General features: G+C 53.1%; 1 protein-coding gene across 4 annotated transcripts in view; it reads right to left on the bottom strand.

Moving 5' to 3' along the window:
• Positions 1-9931: 9931 nt before the first annotated feature.
• The window catches only part of DISP3 (dispatched RND transporter family member 3), a 57983-nt gene continuing 40408 nt past the window's right edge, over positions 9932-27506 (bottom strand). For 3 of the 4 annotated variants that reach the window (XM_045475615.1, XM_045475613.1, XM_045475614.1), the window contains 10 exons: positions 27128-27264; positions 25847-26031; positions 23957-24087; positions 23705-23877; positions 22610-22736; positions 21947-22092; positions 20550-20709; positions 19864-19977; positions 19238-19404; positions 9932-18447 (listed from right to left, as the gene is read on the bottom strand). In XM_045475615.1, coding sequence (XP_045331571.1) covers positions 18085-18447; positions 19238-19404; positions 19864-19977; positions 20550-20709; positions 21947-22092; positions 22610-22736; positions 23705-23877; positions 23957-24087; positions 25847-26031; positions 27128-27264 — 1703 coding nt within the window. In that variant the 3' untranslated portion in view covers positions 9932-18084. The remainder of the gene's footprint in view (positions 18448-19237; positions 19405-19863; positions 19978-20549; positions 20710-21946; positions 22093-22609; positions 22737-23704; positions 23878-23956; positions 24088-25846; positions 26032-27127; positions 27265-27506) is intronic. The other variant, XM_045475616.1, reaches the window with a different exon arrangement.

Genomic DNA, 27506 nt, shown 5'->3' with positions numbered 1-27506 from the left:
TGGATGCTGTGTGCCTGAGGGAAGGGGGTTTCATTTCTTCCTGTGGGTTGATGACTCTGGCAAGTAGTGGATGACAAAACTGGGACTGGTTGAGAATCCACATGTTCAGAAAAGAGGAGAGTAGAACCTCAGAATCAGGGCAGTTTCGCAGCACTTGGAAGGAATAAACACAGAAAAGAAAGAAAAGGAGGAGAATTGAGAGATTGTTCCAGAGTCAGAATCCAGGAGGCTGTAGTGAGAGCAGGGGGGTGGGAAGAGCCCAGGAATGGGCTGGAGGGGCTTGGAGAATGACTGGCCTGGGTTTGGCGGGTAAAAGGGACAGGGACCTCAAGGTCTATGTCACTGACATAATACAACTCGGGGCAGGGCACCATTTATAAGGAAAAAGAGGTGAGTGGTAAACCCTGGAATTGAACAACTGAGAGACCCCACCTGGGGACACTTTGCTTAGAGGAGCAGCCAGCTCACCGCAAAGAAGAGGAGGGAATACACAGAAGAGCTTACTATGTGCTTTAACACTCTGCCCATGCTAACTGGGCACTGTGAGGCCCAACACGGGAACAGACCCACGTGTACATTGTCTTTATCATACAATCATTCCTGCCAGCAGTGAAAGTTGGTACGTTCAGAAGTGGTGGGCCCCATAGGCAATTCTTCAGGGGTTAGATGTAGTGCTTGTTTGTCTCATGTGCTTATCTGTCTGCTTTCTAATTCCTATGGGAAACAATCTCTCTAACACCACACACACACACACACACACACACACACACACACACACAGTTCCAGTTATCTTTTGTCGCATAACCTATTACACCTAGACTTTGTGGCTTAAAACAACCATTTTATTATGATCACAGATTCCGTGGGTTAGGAATTGGGAAAGGACATAGCAGGGATGCGTTGTCTTTGTTTAGAGGGTGTCTGGGGCTTTACCAAGGAGGACTCGCTATTGGGGAGGAATCATCCTGATGCGATGTCACTCACATGTCTGGTAGTGATGTTGGTTGTCCACTTTAACCTCCACTGGGGCTGTTCTAACTGAACACCCACCCTTGGCCTTTCTACATGCCCTGGGCTTCCCACAACTTGGTGGCCTTGAACTTCTTAAATGGGGGCCCAGAGCTTCAGAGGTGAGTGTCTCAAGAGACAAAAAAATAGAAGCTGCCAGTTTCCTTTCTCTTTTTATTTTTTTAAATGTTCATTTATTTTTGAGGGAGAGAGAGAGAGAGAGACAGCATGAGCGGGGAGGAACAGAGAGAGAGAGAGAGAGAGAGAGACAGAATCTAAAGTGGCTCCAGGCTCTGAGCTGTCAGCACAGAGCCCGATGCAGGGCTTGAACTCATGGACTGTGGGATCATGACCTGAGCCGAAGTCAGATGTTTAACCGACTGAGCCACCCAGGCACCCCAAAGTTGCCAGTTTCTAAGGGCTGGACCTGGAAAAAGAGAAAGAATTACTTTTACCATATTCTAGTGCTCTAAGCAGCCACAAAGTCTGCCCAGATTCAAGGGAAAGGGACCAACGTGACCATGAGATGAAAGGAGTGTCAGTGTTACGTTGTAAAAGAACATGGGAGATACTGGGGGGGGGGGCACGAATGGAAAAATACAATATACATATACTTAGTCTTGGTGTGTTCGTCAATAATGGTGTTCTTCTTGTCTGGGAGTATGAAATCTCGGGCCTGTGATGACCCTCTTGGCCTACTGGTTGGGGCAGGCCCACCTGCAGAATGACTCCAAGCAGGCATAGGCAGAGCTGAGAGTTGGAAAGAGACAGAGTTCTAACAAATTGCTTAAGCCTCTGGGTAGAGCCATGCCCCCAGCCAGCTCTTGTCCAGGATTTTCATGTTTCTGGCACAACTGAAAGAATTCTTAACAATAAAGCGAGGGAGAGAGGGATGGTTGCACCACAAAAGTAGTAAAAGGGCCAAGATTTTGAGCCCCAAGTCTCATTCTGTGGGGGAGAAACTTCTTCTAGATGGAGGCAGAACATCTCCCAGGGGAGAGATAGTGGGAGACTGCTTTGGGGAGGTTCCACCTCTCACGGAGTATTATCACCACCATTCCTTCCTTTCCTCTCACCATGGCCCTAAAGAACCCAAGAATCACGGAGATGATCTAGAAATTGGGCAATTAAAGGTAGCTGCTTTCCATTCCTGTGATATTGAGCAAGTCACTTAAATCTCTCTTAGCTTCAGTCTTCTCATCTAAAATGTGGAGATTATGGGGTAATGTGAGGATTAAATGAGATGATACTCAGGAAATCCTGAGCACAGTGCTGGGTACACTGTAAGCTCTTGATGACTAGAAACTATTACATGAGCTCTTTGGGTAGTCAAGATTCTTCTGATGTTAACACAAAGATGGAGGTCTTCGCATCTCTGAAATAGCCTCAGGTCTGCCCAGCCTTCTCTCAGTGCAGCCTGTGGAACTATTAGAAATGACAGGAGGCTCTCTTGCAGATTTATATGTATGGGTGAGCGGTAATTTCCGTAACAAACACAACCACACACAGGCGGGGCACAGATACCTCCAAGGCCCAGGAGCTGCAAAGGGAACACCTACTAAATCAGGACTGGTGAATAAAGCCCAGGGTGTCTTCCTCCCCTTCCCCATGCTAATGAGCTGGTATATTCCAAATTATGAGCCCAGTGGAAGGACCTGGCCATGATGGGATTTGCCAGTAGCCTTGAAACTGAAATAGCCATACATACCCACCAGAGGCTGCATGGAGTACAGGCATCTTCGTAGTACCAGCATACCTCCTGATGATGACCAGAGAGGTTGCAGAAGAGCCAGAGCCCAGCAGAGGCTTGAAGGGGCTGGGAGAAGGGGAAGGGGATGTCTGGAGTGAGGTGAGGAAGGCTGTGCAGAAGGCACTGCTGTGAGTTCCTTCTGGAAGAGTTAGGATTTATCTGAGTGAGTTGTAATTGCATCTATGTCCTCTCTCATTCAGTTGGTAGATATGTGAATGGTCCTTGTGATCTTGAGGCCTCGGTTTTCCCATCCTGAAAAATGGGCACAATGATACATACTTTCCATACTTTTGGGGGGGGGATTTGGGGAGTACAAGAGGAGATACAAAAGAATGTGGGAAATTGAGGTCCTAGGACCATTGCAGATTTAGAGACTTCTTGAGCTAGAAAATCATGAGGTTCAAATAAACTCCTTCATTTTGCATTTGAGAAAAACAAGGCCCAGGGAAAGGAAAGGATTCGCCTGACATCTTCAAGTGAATTAGTGAATGAGATGAGACCAAGTATCAGAGACCCTGATACTAAGCCATGTGATCTTTGTTTTTCCTCTCCTTGCTCAGTTTGCTCCCTTCCTGGTGGTCATATTGGATTCCAATTCCCATATTGGATACTTATGGCTGGTGAATCTAGTTGGATAGAGCATGGACTCACATATTATGCATTTGTGGTCTCCCTAGGTCCTGTGGCTGGTCTGGGAAGTGATATCACTGTTACATTAATGCTTTAAATATCATATACATTCATGCTTTTGTTCACTGCATGATAGATAGTGTATAGTCTCCTCCATTGACATCCCATCAGCATGAGCCTACAATTCCCACTGACTTGGTAAAGCTTATTTCTCAGATGATGAGCCATGAGGAGTGGATTCAGTGCTCTGCACATCCTTTCTCCCCAAACAGTAACCCATGAATTGAGAGAGTGAGAAAAACTGGTGTAAAAGAGGTAATAGATGCTATTTCTAGATGAGACAGGTGGCTCTGAAGCCACCACTTATTCATTCTTTCAATGGAATGAGCCATAATATGTGACCATGTGCATGTTCTCTCATAATATCTCACAATAACCAGTGTGTGGCACTGATTATAAGAGGGACTGGAGAACGGGAACATGGATGACTCAGACAAGTGCATCCTTAATTTTGGAGACAAAATTGCAAACGGTGGGAGGTGAGAAGGGTTATCATAACCATTGTCTCTCAGTGGACCTTTGCAACAGTCCAACTTGGTCTGCTAGCTTCCTCTCCCACTTCCCCAGTCCACTCTCCACATAGGGGCTAAAAAGGTTGTTTTAAACATAAATCGGATCACTCCCATGCTTAGGATCCAAATGTCTTATATGACCCACAAGACCCACGTGGACCAGTTCCTTCCTATTTCTCCAACCTTATTCTTCCAGATCTTCCCCTCATGCACTATACTCCATCCACATTGGGCTCCTTTCCACACTCTGAACATGCCACATTTGTTTCCACCTGAGCACCATTGCAGTTGTGGCACCCCTTTCTTGGATTGCATTTCTGCTAGCTCTTCATAAGTCTGACTCCTTTTCATTGTTCAAAACTCAACTCATTCATCATCTCTTCAGAGCAGCCTTCCTTCACTATCCTAGCCAGAGTAATTCTCACCCTGTCACCATAGCCCATTTCTCTGCTTATTTTCTTCATAGAACTTACAACGAACTGAAATTATCCTAGTTACTGATATATTTATGTAATTTTTGTCTTTTCCTCCCACTAGCCTGTACACTCCATAAGAGCAGGGAATTTCTTTGGCTCGTCACTATATGTCCAGTGCTTATCACAAAGCCTGGCACACAGCAGGCTTTCAATAGTCAAGGAAAGATTTCTAAATAATAACCTCACTTTTCACTCTCTCAGAGAGGAGGTATTCTTGCATGTAGGTTTCAGAGGGAAAATAAGTTTGGTCCCAGGGGTTCTGCTCTTCTACCCATGCACTCCACTGACAACTTTAAAATATGAGAAACTCCATTTACCTGGGCATTCCCCGAAGTGCAGGTCCCTTGGGAAACACGTGGATTGGAGGAAAGAGGTGGAGGTGGAAGGGAGGTAAATGTTGGGTGTTTTCCAAACCAATCTTCTCATCACACATACATTTTTAATGCTGTCAGAATTTAATTTGTTATACAAAGCTGGAAGCAGTCGCGTTGTGTGTAAATAGCAAACTGTGGGAAGATTGCTCTCTGCAAATACGTTTTGCCAGCCCAGTCTATTTCCATACCCATTAAATGCACGAGCCGCTGTCCCTGGTGCTGAAATAAGAGAACCAGCTGGGCACCAGGGCCTAGCGAGGGTCCTTCCCCTGTCCAAGGTGCTGAAACAACCTCTGGGAGCTACCCCTGGCGTATGGTCACCAAGCATAGCTGGATCACTGCAATGATAGCTGTTGGAAATCACAAGGCTGGACTATAATTCAATTCTAATTTAGTATGTCTTGAAATTAATCCAGGAGCTGCTGCGACAGCCATCCTATGCTGCTCTAGGGAGAGTGGCAGGGCTATGGGATGATGAGATCTTTTGGCAGCTCCAAGGGGCATGTCCAGCCTCAGGCGTTGTGCACCACATCAATAATGCCATGAGGAAGGACAGAGGTGTCACAGATTGTGGTTTACAGTCTCCACTCGCCATGACACCTGTCAGTCCAGCCTTACACTACGTGGTCTGTAGTGATGTCTCTGCTGGAAGATCCCATAGCTCATTATCCTCATCTGCACAACGAACAACTATGTTTCCATTTCCCTCAAGATGGAAAATAAAGAACAAAGGTTTGTAATTTTATAGCCCTTGAGAAGTGAATGACAGGTGATGATTTAAATTTTGGACTGAGGGAGTGGAGTGACCATTTGAAAACATTTATTAATCATTTTGAGGAATAACTTGTATAAAGTACACAAATCTTAAGTATACAGCTTAAAAGTGTGCATGTGTGTATAACCACTATCCAGATAAAATGCGTAACATTTTCAGCACCACTTTCTTGTGATGCCTCCCACCAAGGGTAACTCCTTTTCTGACATCTGTCACCAAAGATTAGTTTTTCTTGTCCTTGAACTTCATATAAATGTATTCACTCTTCTATATCTGACTTCTTTCATTCAACATCATGTTTTGAGATTCATCCATGTCATTGCATATCAGTAGTTCATTCTTTTTTTATTTCTGTATAATACTCTTTTGTGTGAATAAACCACAGTCTATTGATCCATTCTACCATTGAGGGACATTTGAGTTGTTTCCAACTTGAGGCTGTTATGAATAAATCTGTGAACATTCTTGTGCATGCCTTTTGATGGACAAAGCACTCATTTATGTTGGGTACATACCCAGGAGTGAAATTGCTGATTATATGTATATTTGCATCAATTTACAGTCATTTTTTAAAAAAAGATGAATTTCTCCTTTGTGATTTTGCCTTTCTTCATTCTTTTGGTCAACAGAGAAGATGTTCTAGTAAAAACTCTGTTTAAATAATGTGGCTTTAGATTTTTCTGGGACATTTTATTGATTAATATTGATTAGTCAACTATTCCATACTAATCTTTTCCTAGAAACCAGAGACATTCTTCCCTGAGACCTTTCTTCTCTTTGGTTATCACCATGACTGACCCCTGTAATGGAATGTGAATGAGATGATGCAGAGCTTATAATGAATAATCTTCTCCTTCCTCTGCATCCAGGTACAACATGTCTGAGAGAAGAATCTGGCCAAGAAGAGCTAGGAGCATCATAGTTACCTCCCCCCACCTCCCCGCCAGTGCAATGAAAGAATTTTGGGAGCTCCACACACTCAAAGGTCAATTAAAAATCTGCAAGGAGTTTTATGCTCCAAGAATGGAATGGGGATGGGTAGCAGGGAAAATAACAAGGTCCTTCTCCTTTGTTCTTCTCCATTCTTGTCTTTTGTCCAGATTTTATGAGATTTGGGAGCATTATATTCACTGCTAGTATACAATGTTTAGATAATTTTAGGGTTCAAATTCGGACTATGTTATAGACAGCTCAACAATCTCAAGGGCACACATGGAGTATTTTACAGATTTTCCTAAACATTGATCCATTCATTAGGAGACCAAATGCCCAGTCTGCCTCACCTCCCTGGCTGTTCTCCCTGGCCTTGAGGTCACGAGATTTTCCATTACACATTTACTCCTCTGTAAAATTTCTCTCTCTCTGTTGCTCTATGCTCTTTAAAAAAAAAAAAAAAACACTAGGTCTGTCATTCTCCTCACTTCTTTCCTCTGGACTTCTCATTTTCCCTCTCTGCTTCCCTTCCCACTTCCTTCTGTCAGGCATACCCTTTGGACAAAAGATCTCTGGGCTCAGAGCAGCCAAAATAACTGACGAAGAATAAAATGAGACCCTGATGTTCTCTTGAGATGGAGATAAAGTTCTTACAGCCCCTTTGGAGGTAGCAGTAGAGATGGATAATGGTTTGCGCTTTATGAAATGGAAGCAATCAGAACTATGTCAACAAGAATCAAAGACCTTCCATCCTGCCTTTCTGAGTTGGGGTTAGAGAAGCTCTTGGCTGAGCTGAGCGTTAAAGGACTTGAAACTTAGGATAAGGAAGGAAAGTAGAACACACTTGTGGTATACCTTGGCTTGGATCCCTTTGGCCTAGGGAGTTGGGGGTCAGGAAGTCATCGTGGGACAAGAGAGGGTGCAGTGTTCACCCTAGGGCCCTGGGAATCTTGGAGGGTCACACATATCTTTGACATGCCTTTAGGGAGTCCCTGTAGGACTGGAATTAAGGGCTCTGCCTGCCTCAAGGTTATTTAACTTCCTCATCAGCCATCAAGGCTACCTGCAGGTCATACAAAAAGTGATCTCCAAATCTGCCATAGCTGCAGGATTCTCCCCTGGCCCACCCCACCTCTCTGGCCTGAAGATGGTCACTGTCAGCACTTTCCCTCTCTATGTAGATCAATAGGGCCCTTGGATATGACCTCAAGTTCAATTATGGCTTCAATTATGGAATAAAGAGGCCGTTATTGCACACCTACCTCTTATTAAAAACACTGCACTGGGGGGCTGGCAGAGACTGGACCTGGGGGGAGTCATTAGCCCACTAATTTGAAATCAATTTAAAGTGTATTTGCTTAATGGTGTAAGCATAGTGAATTATCTATAAATTGTTAATTTAGTGGAATGTCACACCAGATTTTCGTTTTATAAATTGCATTTTGGGGTTGGCAAGTGTATATGTCCTTTCTCTCCCCTCCACCCTTGCTTTCTCTCTTTTTTCTAAAACAAAGCTTGATAATCTGTCTTCTGGGATTCAACCCATAACAGGAGGGTTGAACACAATTCAGGCCATAATAGGAGGCCTTGTGCACTCCTGCTCATTCTTCAGGAACCATGACGCTGCCTTGTGAACAAGCCTGGTGAGTAACATATGGCCCTGTGACCCTTGTTCCCCCAGCTTGACAGCTAGCCAAGCCCCCAAAGCAAAACCACTCAGTTAACCCACAGCTGACTGCAGACGCATGAGAGAGTCTCTAGCATCAGAAGAACCACCCAGATTATCCCAGCGTAATTTAATCATGAATCATGAGCTAAATAAGTGGCTATTGTTTTAAGCCACTAGTTTTTGAAGCGGTTTGTGAGGTGGCAATGGATAATTGGTATATTGAGACTCAGAGAGATCATGTGGCTTTCACAAGGTTGCACAGCTATAGGTGGAACCCATGCAGCCTGATGGTCTGATTATCACACGATGGGGAAAGGACCTGCCCCAAGGTATCAGATGTCCCAAAGTCCCCCTGGGTCAAGGGCCCCAGAGTCCCTTAGTGGGACCTCTGGAGTTCAGTGATTCAGGGGACAAAGATGGGAGGAGTCTTGCCTCAGCTCCGCCATTTGCTGTGAGATCTTGAGAGAAATCACTTCATCTTCCTGAGCCTCAATTTTCTCCTCTGTAAAATGGGGTGCTAATAGGCCTGCTTTACAAAGTTGTGTGAAACTGGCGAGACAGCCTCTTGTGGGTTGCATAGTGTTATACGCATTTTAGGGTGTCTCTATTTTTATTATAATAATGTCTTCTATGCTCTCTGTTCCCTTTGGTGCTACCTGCACCACTGAGCCACACCAAGTCACTGCTCAGGGTGGAGGCAGTTGCATGCAGTAGAAACTGACGTTGGAGTCAGCCAGCCTGGGTTAGAATCCCACCACTAGGTGAAGATAGGTGACTCACTTTCTTCTCTGAAAAACGGGGATACAATCTTCCTTTCAGGGAGGGTAGTAGGAATGACATGATTTCAAGGCATGTGTAAGGGACTCGGTTATATCTCAGCTTCCCTCCACCCCTCCCTGTAGAATTCTGCCTGTTCTCACCAAGGGAAGGCAGATCTGCCCTGAAGGCACTCTGGCAGGCAGAGTGGAGTGACTGTTGCGGCACAGTCTGGTCAGAAGCCCTTCTCCTCTCCCCACACAAGCCAGATAAGTACAAGCAGCATCTCTGTCAGGTAGGCTTGTGCAGAACAAAGGCTCCACTGATCTGCCAAGAAACTCGTCCTTCACCTCGAGTTCCTTTGACAAGAGGTGGGGGAGGAGGCTGAAGGCAAGGAAGGATGCAGGGTTTCTGGAGAGTAGAAGGCACCTGTGAATTCATCCCCCTGTAGAGAAGCAAAGCAAGGGCATCCTTCTGCCCCAGTTCTGATGAAATAGTTCCCATTTTGCAAGTAGGCAGATGGAGGCTTGAAAGGGGCAGGAAATTCATTCAGTCAGCAAATATGTATAATGAATATACTCTATGCCAGGAACTGAGGATATTCAGTCTTTTGCCTTCATGGAATATGCCCTCGTGGGGAGAGAGAGACAAGTAGAAGGTCACTAAAAATACGGAGCACAAGAAATACAAAGGCTGTGGGGTCACATCCCAGTACAGCCAACTCAGACATGGGGCAGTAGTGAAGGCTTCCTGGAGGAAGCTGAGTCCCAAAGGGTAGGAAAGAGCTATCAAAGTGCAGTAGGGAGAGGAGTGTTCCAGGCAGGGAGAACAGCCCACAGTGGAGGCTGGAGGTGAGTCAGAGCACTACATGCATCAGGACTGAAATAAATTTGGTTCAACTGAGGCCCAAGGTGCAAAGTGGAGTCAGTAGTGTGAGATAAAAATGGGGAAATTGTCAATGAGACCCTAAAAGAATTCGAAGACTACATGAAGGACCTTCAACTTTATTCTGGAAGTAATGGCCAATGCTTCAGTCAGCTATTGCTGCAATAATGCTGCAACACAAATCTCCCCAAACCCAGTGGCATAAAACAACAATCACTTACAGTGTCAGCTGAGAGTCAGGTGATCTATGCTAGGACTAGCTTTGCTTGACTCTAGACTACAGCTTGGATCCAGTCTGTTCCACATATCTCTCAGCCTCCTAGAACAGGTGGGCTCCCTGGGACACATCTTTCTCTTGGAGAAGCAGAAGCTCAGAGGGCAAGTCCCCTCAGACAGACGTATTTCAAGCCTTTGCTTGCTTCACGCCTGCCAGCATCCCAGTAGACAATGCAAAGTCATATGGCCAGACCCAGCATCAATGGGACAGGAAAAAACATTCCACTCACAGTTGGAGAAAAACTAATTGGGAAGCAAATAGTCCCTATTTATTGAACAGCTTTGCAACTTGAAGCACATAAATGCTACCCTGAGTTGGGAGAAATCTGTTATACAACAATGATGATGGTAGTGATGATGGTTTAGCAGATATCACTATGGCCAAGTCCTTGGCATTATATTATCTCATTTAAAATACAACAAGCATGCACCATGGACTATTCTATTTAATGGATGAGCAAACAGGTTAAGATAGAGCAAGTGACTTGCTCAAATTCACACAGCTAATGGAGGCAGAATGAGGACACAAAACCCGATTTCTAAGACTGCACACCAGCCCAGACACATAGCCTGGCCCCGGCCTTTTTCTATCACCCTGTGCCCCTACCAAGCATCCCCTCTGCCTTCCCAACTACAAGGGGGAGAGGAAGAGGCATCAGGCAATGCCACACTCCTGGTCACTCCAAAGCCTCTGATTAAATTCTTTGGCTCCAGAGCAGGTGGTTGTCCCATGTTTCTGCTTAGAGAAGGAGGCAGGGAGGCTGCCATTGGCCCCACCAGCTCCTGGCAGTGCCTGGGTTCAGAGCACTTCAGCTGATGTTTGTAGATGCTTTTTCTGGGTGGAGGGTGCTCCCCTCCCTCCTTCCTCACTGTTCACCCTGCCTCACTACACCCTCCTCCAGTCTACCCTCTGTCCTGCAGCCAGAGTGAGCTCTCTAAGGAGTAGATGAAAGCCACATTTCTCCTCTGCTTAAAAAAACAATCATCCAGGTACTACATTCCTGCAGTCAAAAAAAAAATCCAAGAATATGAAAAGATTTATTAAAAAAGTCTTCCTCCAGTGATTGTCTGCCATCTGCCTGGTACCCTCCCCCACCCCCCCACCATGCCCACAGGTAACCAGTGTTTTAGCTTTTCTTGTTTCCTTCAGCATTTCTTTATGCATATACAAGTGAAAATGAGTATATATCCTCTCACCTACCTATTTTTTTAAACACATAAGCTAGCACATTTTACACACTGTTTTGCCATGTTGCCCGATTTGATGTAGCCTGGTGATGTTTCGCCTGTTGGCGCTTAGCTTCCTTGTTCTTTCTTTACAACTATAGAGTATTCTATTGTCTGAAGGGACTAATTTATTTCATTGGTCCCTGTGTTGATGGACATTTAGGAGCCCCCAGTCCTTTGCTATACCAGACAAGGCTTCAATGATTAACGTCTACACTTGACCAGTGTATGTTTATCTGCAGGCTAAATTCTCAGAAGTGGGTTCGCTTAGTCAAAAGGACCATGCAGTTGTGATTTTGAGTGTTACCGCCAAATTACCCTCCATTTTGAGTTGTTTCTACTCTTACCAACAATGCATAAGAGAGCCTGTTTCCCCAAACCTTGCCAACAGAGTGTGTTATCAAACATTAAGATTTTTACCAATTGGACAAGCCTATAATGGTCTCCTGCTTTAAAGAACCCTTCATTATATCCCCATTCCCCTGGGATAGAGTCCAGCTTCCTTGGGCAGTCATAGGAGTGGGCACAGCTTTTTCCTTTTTAAGAGTACTTTGTCAACCAGGAAGGTAGATGTGGACATGACTCATGGTAACATGGAACATGGTGTTCCAGCAAAGAGCCATGCAAGAGAAGTAGAAGCCTTCATGGAGAAGATGGCATCTGAGCTGAGCCTTGAGGGACGGGCCAGAGTTTGACAGGTGTTAATGGGGGAAAAGTGAGGGGGACATGTGCGTATAGTCCAGAATGGAGATGGGGAATGTCTGGGGCAGATGAAGAGTCTAGGATGGCTGGAGGACCTTGAAGGAGGTGAGCTTGAAGGGAGGCTTAAGGCCAGGTCATTATGGGCCTTGAATGTTATATGCAAGAGTTGGGGCTTAAGCCTGTAAATAATAGAAACTCTTGAAGCCTTTGGTGGGAGGTTATTTAGTTAGGACTCCTGATTTAAAGTGAAAGAGAACCTTACTCAAAGTGGCTTAAGGAAAAGGGGGTTTATTGGCTTAAGAAAGAAATCTAGGCATGTCTAGCTTCAGGCATGGCTGGATCCAGAGGCTTAAGTAACGTGATCAGAAATTTGACTTTTACCCTTAGCTCTGCTTTCCTCTGATCTGGCCTCATTTCGAGGCAGGCTCTGGGCTCCTCCCACAACCTGGGAATATCAGTCAAAAGACAGTACATCTTTCCCATGATTCCAGCAAGTCCCCAGGAAGACACTCAATGGACCGGCTTGGGTCAGGTGCCCATCCCTCCACCAATCACTTTGGTCAGGAGATGGAATGTGCTTATTGTCCGGGCCTGGGTTACATACCCACTCACCTGGTGGAGGGGTGGGGGTGATGTGAGGGGGTAATTGGGGGAGTGTGTGTGTACGGGGGAGGGTGGCCTCAGCCTCACCTGCACCACACGTCCGGGATGCGGGAAGATCCTCAAAGAAAAATCAAGGTGCAGTGACCAGAGAGGGAAGAATGGGCTTGTATGGGAGACAGATTACAGGTGGGGAAGCCAAGAAGGAGACAGTAAAGTTTAGGAAGAGGGTGGGGGAAAGGAAGAGGCTCCCTTTGAGCCCCCTGTTGGGGGTGTGGTGGGGGGGGGGCCCGAGCACCTCTTTGTGGCTGGGAAGCACACTCTGCCTTCTGCTGCAACCTGGTCTCAGGATGCAGACCTAGTCTCTAAGGCAAATCCAGGCAGCCTTGGAGGGCGGGGCTGGTCAAAGACATCAAGCCCCATGCCAGCCTGAGCCCCTCAGGCACAGTGATGTGTGGAAGAGGGAGGCTGGGCTCGTATTATTTCACATCCGCTGGGAGTGGTTGGCATTTCACAGGACTCCGCAGAGCCTTGAATGCCAAAGGCAATGGTATTTAGCCTGCTGGAGTGCGTGTGACCACCGCTCCGAACTCCTCTAGAGGCAAAGGAGACTTGGTTCTTCCTGAGCAACTTTCTGCAGGAACCGAGGCTGGCCTGCGAGGCCTGTGCAGAGGGCCACTCTGCGTGCTTCGCTCAGCTCCCTTTGATTCACCTGGTGGGTTGTGCGTGTCACTCTGAGCCAGATGTTCTCTCCTGGGCCAGCGTGTTACCTCTTTCCATGTCTGCTGCCCCCAAAGCCTCCAGCCTTGCCCCCTCGAAGATCCAATGAATCCCTTCTTTTATGCCTAACATCAGCCTGCAGTAGGCTGTCCTTTGGCTCAAGAAGGCCTGTGTCTGGTGGGATCAACTCCCCAGAGGCAAGAAAACCGGTCCTCAGTCCCAGTCCCAGTCCCAGTCCCAGAAAGGGCCCTTTCTCCTCACTCTTCTTCCTCACTGCTGTCTGTTTTTGGTTATGTGTTTGAGTTTTTTTTTTTTTAATGTTTTATTTATCGTTTGAGAGAGCGTAAGTGAAGGAGGGGCAGAGAGAGAGAGAGAGAGAGAGAGAGAGAAGGGGACAGAGGATCTGAAGTGGGCTCTGTGCTAACAAGCTGACAGCAGTGAGCCCAACGTGGGGCTGGAACTCACAAACTGTAAGATCGCGACCTGAGCCGAAGTCGGACGCTCAACTGACTGAGCCACCTAGGCACCCTGAGGGGTTCTTTTGTTAATTTTCCCCACCTCCACAGTAAGGTCCAGGAGGTCAGGGTCTGGGTCTGTGTTTGCATTACCTTGTATCACTGAGGCCTGGAATGGTGCCTGGCACACAGTAGGTGCTCGGCAAGGAAGTTGTTGGACAAATGAACACACAGCTCCAAAGGGTATTCTTCTGCCTATCAGATGTGAACAATGATGGGAACAAGAGAGACTTGGGATGGCCACCGAGGGTGGACGAAGAGGACAGCTGGACTTCAGGAGACTCAAATTCTGCCAGCATAGCAGTGGAAGGATTCGGAGCTCTGGACGTCGTTTTGTCCCCTGCCCCATTTCCCAAGGGATTATATCAATGTTCAGTGGTTTGTTCAAGGTCACCCAGGCAGGGCTGGAACTAAGACTTCGGACACTGGACTCTCAACTCTAGACCTGGTGTTCCTTTTTCTGAGAGTAGCATGCAGGCGGGGGACAGCAACTGAGGGACATTTGTCAGTTGGCCCTCGGGTCAAAGGTGGTGCATGCTGAGAGGCTGAAGGGGACACAGAACATATAGTCAGGAGCCAACAGCCCTGGGTGGGAAGCCCAGCTCTGTCTCTCACAAGCTGTGTGATCTCAGCCCAGTTACTTTTTGTCTCTGAGCTTCAATTTCCTTCAGCAGTGAAACAGAACAAAAACATTCCCTTCTGAAGCTGTGAGAATTCCCAAGAATGCATGGATAGGACCTGGGACGCAGTCGGCACTCCAAAAAAAGCTGGCTCTCATTAATAAGTATCTCCTGGCCTCCAAAGGAAGGAGGGAGAGAAGCTGGGGCTCAGGGAACTTTTGCAGGTGACAAGGGTCTCTCTCTGCCGGGCTCCCCTGGTGTCCCGTGGCCCTCCTTGGCCTGCTGAATGCCTGCACATCTTCACAGACCCCAGAATAACTGCTGTGCCCGAGCTAATGAAGGGCATCTCATTAATGCTCAGCAAAAGCTCATTAAAACCGTGAGCTGTGCATCAGTAGCAAAGGAAGGTCAAGGTTCTTTTCATGGGAGTTAGTGCCTCTGGGACTCTGCGTGCGAATATTCACAAACAAGTTAAAGGGCGATTTACTTGTAGACAAGTAGACAGGTGCGTGGGCCCAAATAGTCACCCACATCCTTCCCTCAGCCTTGCCTCGGCCCCCGCCCCTGGTGAGGAGAGCATTCCTGGCCGGGAGCTGGACAGAGCGGTCACCACACAGGGCCTGAGGGACCAGGACAGGTCAGCTTTGATGAGGAAATAAAGATCTGAAGTTGAGAATGCCACCCACAGAGGGGGAGCCTGGCAGGGAGGCGGGGTGGGGGGTGGCCGGAGAAGCCTGGTGCTACCGGAAACCACCCTCCCCTCTGCGTCCCAGGTGTTCATCCGTGAGACGGGAGCCGAGCTCACTGGAGAGCTAGAGGGGTCCCCAGGATAGTGCCCAGGCAGGGCAGCCCTAGTCAACTGCGGGGAGGTGACAGCGACGCCAAGGCCTGGCTGCCTGCTCAACACCCCCACAACACTGAAGAAAACAGAGGCCAAGGGGAAGGAGGAGAAGCTATTTCTTAAAAGGAAATGGGCTGAGGGTTTCTTTACAAATGGGCATTATTGGACTGCATGCAAATGATATGCAAATGACTTTGCCTCCGCTTTAAAACTACGTTATTGGAGAGGCTATTAGACAGACGGGGCAGTCCTTTCTTAGAGCACCTTCCGGGCTGTCTTGTTGACTTGCCTCCCGGTCACCCCCTCCTGCCTGGGCTTCACCCGGAAGCTTGCCTGCTCCTCCCACAGTGCTGATCACTGGAAGGGGCACAACCCCGTAAGGGTCCCCTACGCTGCAGAGCCCTGGGTTCACTGGCCTGGCCTGAATCCCTGAGCAGCCCATTCAGGGCTGTGTGGTCCCAAGCACGACCTGCCCCTGAGAGACAGTGCTCTTTGCTGGGCCTCCAAGGGCTCAGGTTTCACATAAGGCTGACGAGAGAGTGCTTAAGTGTGAAGTATGGTACACATTCAACGGTTTCCATCCCAGATTTTCTAACCACAGGCCTCTCGCTCGATGTGACCACCAACCTTGAATGTCCCCATCATCGGGCTTTGTTATAGTTCTCCCACAGGCAGTATGCCCTTACTGGCCGAGCATACATCCTGGGGCAAGCTGGCTGGGGGCAAAGTCTGGCTCCACCTTAACTAGCTATGTGACCTAGCCAAGTCCATCTCTTAGAGCCTGTGCAAAATGGGTATGCTAGCACCCACTCTGTAAGGTTAATGAAGGATCTATGCAGGCTGAGCCCTGTTCTGGGTTGAAATATCCCCCCGAAAGACGCACTGAAATTCTAACCCTGGCACCTACACATGTGAGCTTACTTGGAAATAGGGTCCTCGCAGATGATAAAGTCGAGTCATTAAGACAGACCCTCATCCGATACCACTGGCGTCCTTAGAAAGGGAAAATGACGTCAACATCACAGAGAAAAGACGAGCACGAGAAGGTGAAGGCAGAGATTGGAGTGATGTGTCTAGAAGCCGAGGACCACCAAGGACTGCCAGCAACCAACAGGAGGCAGCAGAAAGGCCCAGAACGAATTCTCCCTTGGAACCTCCAGGAGGAACCACGCTGCCGACACCTTGGTTTTGGACTTCCAGCCTCCAGAACCGTGAGAGAATAAGCTTCTGTTGTCTAAGCGCCGCCCCCGCCCCCCACCCCGGTTGGTGGCATTTTATTATGGCAGCCCCAGCAGATTAATACAAATCCCCAGAAGGATGTCCGGCACGGTAACTGGTACCATTAACTGCTCAGTGTCTGTCTTCACCATAGATGGGGGGGTGGGGGTGGGGAGGGCAGCAGTCCAAAAGTCTGCTGTTCCCGGCACAAATACCGAGTCCCTGCTTGGTTCCAGGCGGGCACTAAGTGGGAACATGGTGCTGTGCTGCTGTTGTGCATCCCTGGACCCCAGTTAATATTTACAGAGGGCCAGGTGAGCTAGCCCAGAGACCACCCTTGACGCCTTTCTCACCCGCAGGGCTCAGTTCCCGCTCAGTCTGTGTGCAGCTCCCCAAAGCCCAGGGGGCAGCGTCTGCCCCGAGGAAGGAGGCCAGTACCTGGTGCAGCACGTGACACGCCAGACGTGCTCAAAAACACCCCAGCTGAGGAGCCAGAGGAGCCCCTTAAAAGAAGGCACATCTACTGAGCCCCACTCCCACAGAGCTACCCAAAGCCCCCAACCTCGCCCCTGCACGCAGAGCACTCTGGGACCTTGGTCCCTGGGGGGCCCAGGCCCACCCCTCGCCTGCGAATACTTAGTTATCACGATTTGAAGAATATGGGGGAGCCAGCGATGTTACGATGCTCGTGTTAATGGCGGCAGTTTCCTGTCACTGGGATTGGAACCATCTGCTGTGAGATGCCGGCAGGCACAATCAGCCCCCATCTCCCAGGGGCTGCCTCCCCCAATTCCGGCCCCAGAGTCGAGTGGGGGAGCTGGGGACTTGGATCAGTGAGGAAGGCTGTGTTGGGGCCCTGCAGCCCCCAGGGAGAAGGAGCCTGTTGAGGCTGGGGCCAGGGTCGGGCATGCAGAACCCCAGGCCAGTCTCTGTACTCTCTGGCCAGGACCAAAAGGCCTGGGAGGGACCACAGGACCACCCAGCACTGGCCGCCATAAAGCTGGGGGAAGGGAAAAATAGGATAGGGGGTGCAAGGCCCCTGCCCTTGAACCCGCTGTGCTCTTCCTGCAAATTCCCCGAGGGAAGCATGGGACTCAGGAGGTGGCTGGGCTCTGTCACCGACCCAGCTACAGGTCAGTCAATTTGCCTCCTGGTGCCTCAGTTTTCACATCTGCAGAGTGGGGGCCCTGTAACACCTGCATGCGAAAGTTGTCAGCACTGAGGCAGTGTGAGAGGGACACCCCCGTGGTGACCCGGCATGGAGGGGGGCTGGACTCTTCTGCTATCAGGGGATGTCTGGCATGGTGGTAGCCAGCTTCCCATCCAACTGTGGCTGGGCACCGTGATGAAGGCAGTGCGGGCCACACAGGTGGGCATCGGCTCCCACGCTGAGCGACTTGGCGCCTTTCCAGCTCAGGCCTGGGAACAGAATGAGTTAGAGCCGAGCCAGGAAACATGTCTCTGGGATCAGAGAGCAAGGGCCTCGTCCCACACACACTGGACAAAAGGTGCGTTAAGTCAGGACCCAGTGCCAGCGCTATAGGGAGGTCCCAGTGGGCAGGGGGATCTTATAGCCACTCCGGAGGAGCATGAGGCAGGCGGCCAGCCCCAGGGCCCCCGCCAGGAGCACAGCGCCCAGGGCTTTGAGGAAGGAAGTCCTGGTCCGGGTGAAGGAGCCGGGGGCCATGATGCCGAGCAGGGCCGTGCTGACCGTGAGCGTGTAGAGGATGGAGACACCTGTGTTGAGCGCGACGATCTTGCCGAACTTGGCAAACGGGGCGATGATGCAGAAGAAGAGGGGCACTGTGGCGATGACCGTGGTGAGGGCGCTGGAGACGATGGCCACTCCCACGTGCCGCACGGCCTCCAGTGTCCTCCATTGGCGCTGTGAGTGGGTGTCCTGGTGTGGGGTGAGGGCAAGAGCTGGGGCCAGGGACGGACATGCCAGCAAGATCCCTCCCCGCCTGGGGCCAGCCCGCTCCTGGAGGTCCCCAATTCTGCCTAAATAAATGGGGCCAGTAACAGCACCTGCTCCCCAGGGTGGGTGTGAAGATGAACCAACTCCCTGAAGAGGGCGCACAGGCAGGCGCTTAAAGGTTGCTATGACGACCAGGCTAAAGCTGATTTGCACAGTAGGTCCTCACAAATGGCCCTGATTGGAACGGAGCTCTTTCTTTTGACCAAAAGCACCTAAACACATAGCTGATTCACGTATTTATGAGAGTTTTCACACCACCACAACTCCAGGTTAGGAAACAACGAAAACTTTACGAGACCCAGAGCTGGTGTGGGCACAGAGTATGTGAGTACATTCTCACTAAGCTGAGAGGTCCGGACGGGTGGTTGTTGGCCTCAGAGTCACGACTGGAACAGCCCGCCCTGCTCCCCAGGCTGGAGAATGAGACTCGGACACAGGGAAGCAGGAAGGGCCCTTGGGCGTCAATGGATCCAACCCCTTATGCTCGAGAAACAGGCTGGGGGATGGACCCGCCCAAGGCCCGGAGCGCTGCTCGGTGGAAATGCCTTAGGACCCGAGTCCCCTGGGCGAGGAGACTGGCCGTGGAAACCTCAGCCCCTGGAACGCAGTCTGGTTGGGAGCTGGGCACCAGGGATGTCCAGCTGTCCTGGAGGGTCCCTCCGCTGCACCGGGGACGGGAGATGCATTGGGGTAGGACTGGCAGGTCGCTCACCTCAGCCTGGTGCGGGGGCAGGTTCTCTCCGGCCAGCAGGTAGCCCTCAACCAGATGGACACAGTAATCCACGGAGGAGCCGACGAGGATGGACAGGGAGATGGCCTCCACGGCACCCATCTCCCAGCCGCTCCAGTACATAATGGTCACCACAAGGCAGACGATGCCTGCAGGGGGCAGGGGTGGAGGCAGCTTGGACCCAGCCTCACCCACACAGTCCTTGAGGGGTCCTGGGTGAACTCGGAGGGCCCCTGGGGAATGGGGCCAAGCCTAGAGTGGAGCCCCCACTTCTAGACACAGGAGGGACAAGGAGAGCCAGGGCCAGAGAGAAGCGGACGCTCCAAGGGGGGGGACAGGTGCGGCAAGGGGTCACTGGGCCAGGAGCTACTACCTGGCGACGCGCGGCTCCCTTGCGGGAGCACACACGCCTGTGGGGCACCGTCCTATGCACGCCTGTGGCTGAGGGTCTTTCTGCCTGGGAGGGAGGTGGGGGTGGTTGGGAAACCTTCACTGAGGAGATGTGACAGTTAAGGGTGGAGAGAAACCTGCCGACCGGAGGCCACTAGCAAGGCCCCTGCCCACTCCTGGCCCCACAGCCTGATGCCTGTCACCCCTCTGCCACATACCCAAGATGCTCAGGAGCACAGGCAGGAGGAGGAGCACGTGGGTGGTGAACACGGCCACGGCGGCCACACAGATGAGCAAGGACAGGGCCAGGCCATACAGGGCGCTCTGCACCCCTGGAAGGCAAGAGCAGACGGTCCTCAGCTGGGCTTCGTGGGTGCGGCGCCTACAGGCCCCCCTCCCCTCCGTGGTTCCGAGGTTACTGGGGTTCCACGGGTGGACACGGTCACCACTAGCTGTGTCACTCTGGGCAAGCCATGACCTCCCTGAGCCTCACCCGTAAAAGAGGGCAATCACAGCCCCTACCCCACAGGCTTTGTTGGGAGTTTAGAGAGACCGTGGGTCAGGCCCTCGGCATGGGGCGTGGCACCGGGAAGGCCCAGCATGACAGAGACCTGCCATGTGGTGATCACTGTTACTTTCTAGGTGGCCAGATTCAAGATCAGAGAACGTGGCTAGGTACCCCAGAGCAGGAGACCCCAATTCTGGCCTCCGATGGGTACTCCTGGCCACCATGCTGTTCTGGTTGCTGCAGGGCTCTTGGCCAGGACTGAGGAGATGACAAGCTGTAGCTCAGACAGGCCCTGCCCTGCCCTCCCCACCCCAGGTCACCTCCCTGTCCCTTCCCCCCTCCCCCACCCGCTGCCACCGGCCCGGCCCCAGCGTGGGGGGCAGGGCTGCCACTTGCCTATGATCTCCATGAAGATCTGTTTCCAGTGCTCGCAAGTCTGGAAGCCTCGGCGCAGGGCTGAGCCCTCAGGGAACGTCTGCAGCTGCTGCTGTAGGAAGCTCTCCCAGCGCAGGTAGTCGGAGTATGTCTGGAAGGAGGACTTGCCCTTGTACGTGGTCTGTGGGGCACATGAGTCAGTGAGACGGGCAGGGGGCGGTGCCCACTCACCCTTCCCAGGTGACAGCTGGTCTGCTCTGTGGCAGATGCAGCCGGCCCTTGGCCACCTGCACACAGAGGATGCTGTGCATGGGGGCAGAGGGTGCCACAGTCCAGGATTACCTCCCACCAGCCTCTGCGTGCACGTGTGATCCTTATAAGGGCAGCAGATTCTGATGTAACCACAGTCCCTGTCCCTTTCTAGCAGAGCCCGCTGCAGCTCCCAGAGCCCCCACGCTCTCACGCCACGCCCTCTGCACACGCTGTTCCCTCTGCCTGCACAGCCAGCTCCCACTTGGCCTTCAAGGCTCTCACTAGGGTTCTGTCTCTTCCAGGAGCCCTTCTTTGATTAACCAAGACAGGCCTCTGCTGGGCTCTGCAAGGCCTCGGTGCTTCCCCATCATAGCTGTTGTCACTGCCCAGCAAGCTGCCTGTCTCCTGGCTGCAGCGTGAGTCTGCTTCACAGCCCCCAGCTCTGAGGAGCCGTTCGGGGGAAGAGGCAGGCACTCACCCTGCTCTGGGACTTTCACGTGTATCCTCACTGACCCCGTTCTGCAGAGGAGGAACCTGAGGCCGGCGGGGATACGTGATTTGTTCAAGGACACAGAGCACACCAGGATCAGAGGTGGAGCCGGATCCTGGGTCTCGGCACAGGGACAGCAGGGGCGGGCTTGGGAAGCCTCGTGGAGCGAAGTGCCAGGGCCCTGAGGTCCGCAGATGCCCAAGTCAGGGCTCTCGTGTGCTCACGTGTGTGTGCGTGTGTGTGCGTGTGCACGTGGGAGTCCAGGGAGTGTCAGGATGAGAGAGGAAGTAGTGACGTGTGTGGATGGCTGGTCCTTTGGCTTCCAAGCTCTTCTGGGGCAGGCCCAGCACCTGGCTCTGCGACCCATAACCAGGCCCCCCAAAGGGGCCCTCAGAGGGGAGCATCCTAGACTCTCACCAGCCCCCAACCTCGTCTGCTCCCCAGCCCAGAGGCTGCAAAACGACACACACCTTGGGCTGGTGGGAACCGGCGGACAGCCGACATCAGAGAAAGGGCAGCACCCTGTGGTCAAGTGGCCCTGGTTTAATACCTGATGCTGACACTCATAACCACGTGACCCGAGCAGCCCCTCTGGTCTGGGCCGGGGGCGGGGAATCAGGTGCACACACGTGAGGCGAGCCCTCTGCACTGTGCCCGGCTGGCCACGGGAGCTCACCGACTCAAAGGCCATGGAGATCCACTGCACTCGGCCTTCCTTGACGCCCACCGCCCCGTGGGACAGCTGCCCCGGGAGCAGGTTGGGCTCTGGCAGCTCCTTGCATTCAGGGTGCAGCATCTGCAGGACGGAGGAGGTGCTGTAGCCTGCGGGGAGAAGGGGAGAGAGGTGGTCGGGGAGGGGACCCCGGGAGAGCACCCCTGCCCCACCCCATCCCCCCACCCCGGACCGGACGTGTGTCCTCACCCACCGGGTGAGAGTGTGGGAAGGGTGCATGCCCTTCCCCCAGCCCCCCAGCTTTCAAACATGTCTGTAACCAGTGGCAGTGCCATTAGGCAACTTACAACAGTCACTTGCCATCGGGGTGGAAAAGGACATCTTGTGCTCCCTTGAGCAGAGCTCTGGCAGGGCCTCATCTGTGTCAGCCCCGGCCCTGGCTCCCAGTTCTGGAAAAGCTACTGCTGCAGGTGCCCCCACACATGTGCACGTCTGCACCTGTTCATGTTCACGCATGAACCCACTCGGGAAGAGTCACGCACCCCTCACCCCAGCGCAGATGCAAATGCAGGCACAGATGCATGTCTGCAGGACACGCGCCAGGCACACGTGTGCTCACGGCTGTCCACCCGTGGAGCCTCCCCAGCCTGTCCTCCCCCCGCGCACCTGAGGGAAGGCACTGGGCCCCGCCTGGCTTCACCAGCTCCGAGTTCCCCGCGATGGCCTTGCAGAGGCGACACAGGTGCCCAATCTCTTTGAAGAGATCAAAGCTGCTGTCATAGATGACACTGCCCTTTCCCAAGGAGACACAAGCGGGCACAGGCTGCTCAGTGAGTCAGGAACTCGGCCCTGGGCCCTGCCCCGGGGCCAGAATCTCCAAAGCTCCCACCACCATCACAGACACTGTGCTGGAGCCCCGGGAACAGTCGCCTGAGGTCCCTGCCTGAGTCCACTCTGTAGGGCTCCCACCACTGCCCACCCTGCACGGTGAGCCCCCCGGGGCTCACCCCTGCTTTTACCCACAGGCTCTCACGGGGGCTTCCTGCTCCCTCCCCTCCCTCTGCACATCCAAATCCCTCACCCACTTCCCCAGTGAGCTTTGTCCCCTCCTCACCTCCCCACCCTCCTCTAAACACCTCGGGATCCTCGGTCTAGACTGATCACACAGATCTCAGACTGTTCTGGCTCCCGAATTACTTCGGGAAAGATTCCTGTATACTCAGCTGGACTGGCTTCTCAAGGCAGGAGCTATGACGGTACCACATCCACAGCCCTGCCTACCACGTGCTTAGCCCCCACTCTGTGCCAGGCGGACCCAGCCACGGCTCTGTCCGTGTCTCTCCCTTTCAGACACCCGAGAGCCCAGCACAGGGCACAAGCGTGTACAAGGGAGGAGACAGAGCGGAGGGCCCCTCGGTCAGGCACACAGCAAGGGCTGTGGGCGCAGGGAGGGCCTCCTGCAGAAGGAGGGGGTTTATACACCTGCATTCTCCCTCAGCTCCGTTCCAGCCCCTCATGCTGAGGGGGCAACCAGCTCAGGCCCAAAATGTACCCAGATTCCTGGGTGATTCTAAGAGCTCAACCCTGATCACTCCTCAAGAGAAACAGTGCCCTCAAGAGCCCATGGTGGTCCCGTCTGAGCTTCGTGAGCAAAGGAGCCAGGAGGGGGTATGGGGAGCAGGGCTAGTGGCCGCCCGAGCCTGGTTTGTGAACCTGGTGCAGTCGGGTCCTCTGGCATCTGCTCAAAGTGGGCCCACGTACCGGGTCTCCGATGACATGGTTGTCCACCTGCCGCGTGCGGTTGATGCCAATGATGCCAAAGACCACGAAGACCATGGCCCCGGTGTCCACCAGCGGCCGCACGGCTGGCTTCCCGCAGCCGGTGTTCACGCAGGGGTTGAAGCCGAAGGTGGCCGAGAGGCGGGCCTTGGGCACTGCAGAGGGAGTCACGACTGTACAGGAGGGTGGGGCCGGGCCTCCCCAGGCCCCAAGGCAGCCTCCCCGTGCACGTACCTTTCTCACTGGGCACGTAGAAGAAGCCTTTGGTCGGGCCGTCGGGGCTGGAGCTGAGCAAGCAGCCCGGAGGCGCGGCGCACACACGCCCGTGGAAAGGGGGCTTGTGGGACTGAGCAAAGTACACTTTCCTGTGGAGGCAAAGGAGCCGGGCTGAGGCTGGGAAGGCCGGGAGGAGCCTGGGAGGTGAAGGGGCTAGAAGAGTGCAGGGGACGGACTCGGGTCCCCCAGCACAAGGATGTGGTCTCAGGTTGGGGGCTGGGCTCTGGAGGCCACTTCTAGTCTGGCCACTGCCAAGGCGCTCCCCAGGGCTGCCTCACAGCCTTCCCCTCTGCGTGTCTCCCCACCTGCTGCATGAGGGGTGAAGACCAGGTTTCCAAACCGCCCTGCAGGGGGTGCAAGAGTTCACAGAGGGGCCCCCCCGGGGCCAGCCTCAGGGTTCCTGCTCAGAGGCACCCTCACCTTAACCTGAACAGTCACTGAGCCTCAAGATTCTGTCTGAAGCAAGGGTTCCGCGGTTAGCTTGTTCACCACTGGACCTGATGGAGCTCAAGGTTCTTTCTAGAATGTTCTAAGCTCATCCAGGCAGCCTGATCCCAGTTGCCGTTGTGTCCTTGCAGAGCAAGCCCAGCCCTGGCCTCAGGGGAGAGCGGGCAGAGGGACCCCCACTGCCCGAGCCAGGGTACCCGAGGCTGGAAGGACCCAGGGAACCCGTCTCAGTCACCTCTCCACTCCCCCCAACCTCTGCACCACTGCCCTCTGCCTCAAGTGGAGTCCAGCCTTTGTGGGTGCCTGGTGCCCTGAGGCCAGGCTGTCAGAGACCGTAGCCCCGTGTGTCACCAGCACAGGGACCGCACTGCTGCTCTCTGGGCACGTATCATCATTTTTAACGACATCACGGCTGACTCGTTAGCTGCTGTCTCTCGCTGGCCGGCCTAAGGGCAGGACCCACATCTGTCCTGTTTACCACCGTATCCCCAGGACTAGCACGGTGCTAGCACACAGTCGGTGCCCCGTGTTTGTTACGTGAATGAACGATAAAATACAGCCTCAATGGAGAAATGAATGTGGGGTCAGAACACAGGAATAAAACCTGGGAAAGAGGTGCCCCCCGCTGCTCAGAGACCCGCCCCCAGTGCACAGGCACAGAATCTCAACACTCATTAAGTATTTTGGGGCACTTATGTCATAGCAGGCACTAGGCAGGGCCTGGGGATACGACAGGTAAGTATAATAGACACAGTCCCTCTCCTGTCTCCTTATGGTCGGTGGGAGGGGAGGGCGGTGTTTTCTGAATTGATTATATTGGGAGAGAATGTGAAAAGTGCCTTCGAGAGGACGTACGGAGCGCACACGTCCATTCATTCGGCAAGTGTTAGCCGAGCGCCCCCTGTGTGCAAGACATCGTGCCAGGTGCGAGGGACAGAGCAGGGGAAGCAGTCAGGGCGCCCGTGGAAGGATGCCCGCGTGCTCCTGACGCAACACAGCTTACAAACCAGCCGGTCAGTGTGTTTCCAGGTGGTGATGGGGCCAGACTGGGAGCAGGGGGTCCCTCGCGGGGAGAGAGAGCGGGTGTGGCTCTTCTGGGTGGAGGCGGGGTGGGGGGGACAGCCTCTCCCCGGGGGGGCATCTGAGTAGACCCCCGAACCCTGGAAAGAGGCCAGCACATGAGGCTCGCGAAGGAGCTGCGGAGCCAGCACGAGGCAGAGCGGCAGAGCAGGTCACGGGCCGTCCTCTGCGCCCGCGTTCCCCGCGCCCCAGTCCCGGGCACGGAACCACCTGAATGCGTGTGTGCACACGGACAGGGGCTTCCTAAAGGCGTCTGCTGACATCCCTGGCGAGAAGGGGGCCGGGCTGGCGGACACCGGCTTATCCGCGATGCTCTGTTACCGGGTGTGCTGCTGCTCCTTGGCGGCCGCGTAGAAGCTGAAGTCAAACTTCCAGCCCCGCTTGGCGTCACAGGCCAAGGTTGTCACCATCCACTTGCGGGAGGGGCTCGCCGCCTGGAGCAGCCCTACTGTAGACATACAAGCGGTCAGCTTCTTGGTGAAGTTACCCAAAGGCGCTCTATACACCTAGGCAGTGGAGCGACAGAGACAAGACACGTGACTCCGGGGGGCTGCCTCCGCCTGGGCCCGGCCTCAGGCTCTGCACCCTCCCCCCGAGGCTGGTCCCACCCCGTCCCCACGCCCACAGCTGGGGACAGAGGCTCAGGAGGCCTGGGTTCGAGTCTGCACATTGGGCAAATCCTTCCCTCTCTGTCTGAGCCTCAGCCCTTTTCTGCAGCTGAGCACCTACTGTGTGCCAGGCCCTGAACACACAGTAGTCAGCAACACGGGCTTGGTTCCTGCCCCCCGGGGGGCTGCCGATCACCATGGCTTTGCGTTCTTGCAGGGGCTGTGAATTAAAGAGTCAGGATGATAAGACACAGGATAAACGGGCAGGGGAGGAGGAGGGCGAACTGAGAAGTGCGCGGGCACAGGGCCCTGTGAGGAGGTGACAGTTACGCTGAGGCGTCAGTGAGGGGCCTGCCATGCATTAAGCTGGAAGGAAAGCTTTCTGGGCAGTGGGAACAGCAGTGCAAAGGCTCAGGGTCAGGAAACGCCACAGGCATCTTTCAAATGGAAATATAAAGCCTGAACACAGGAACTGACGTAGGTAACTACGTCCCCCAGAGGGTGTAACATGTCAGAGAAACACAGATGACCCCTGACAGGGCCTGGGTTGGCCCTCAGAGGCTCTTTTCTGGGGTGCGGGAGCGGCTGCCAAGGACCACATGTAACTTGCTGAGCAGCACTTGCTGTGTCTTACGTGCTACATGCCATGCAGGCCTCACTTCATGGACCTCCGACCCTGGCTGTGCTTTACACACCCCGTTTCACAGATGAAGAAACTGAGGCTCAGAGAGATTAAGTAAGCTGCCCGAAGACACCCAGATTACAGATGGCAGAGCCAGGACTCGAACCCAGGTCTGGCTGACTTGGGAGCCCATGCTGTCCCCGCTCTGTAGGTGCCGCAGACCTGGCTGGGAGAGGGTCCTCATCTGCCTGTAGCAGCTCCATCCTCGCAGACCCCGCCTCCCCCTCCCTACATGGCCAGTGCCCGCCAGTGCGGCGTAGAGGGCCACCTTCCTCGGCAGCAGCGGTTCAAGTCCCGGCAGCCCGGACTCACCTGAAAGGAGGGCACCTCCCCGTCCCCGGGGGACACGATCTGCCAAGGGGCAGGCAGGCTGGCGTTGAGGGAGAACCTGTACACGGCCGGGTGACCCTTACTCTTCATCTTGGAGACATACACGGTGCCTGGGGAGTCTGGGAGACAAACGAAGGATGGAGGAGGGGTGGACAGTCACCCTGACCGGCTTCCCTGACCCCGGAGCAGCCCGCTCTCTGTTCCGCATCAGGGCTCAGCTCTGAATGCTGGCTCTGCGCCTCTCTATTGGACCGAGCCCACGGCAAGCTGGGGGTGCTGGTGGTGGACGCGGGGATGGGTTGGTAGCACAGATGAAAGGGAGATGGCAGTGGTCACCAGGATGGGGTGGCGGCATAGGTGG

Source organism: Leopardus geoffroyi, chromosome C1 (genome assembly GCF_018350155.1).
Source record: "Leopardus geoffroyi isolate Oge1 chromosome C1, O.geoffroyi_Oge1_pat1.0, whole genome shotgun sequence".
Classification (NCBI taxonomy): Eukaryota; Metazoa; Chordata; class Mammalia; order Carnivora; family Felidae; genus Leopardus; species Leopardus geoffroyi.
Note: the sequence above shows the minus strand (reverse complement) of the source record. Positions and strands in the feature narration are given on the sequence as shown.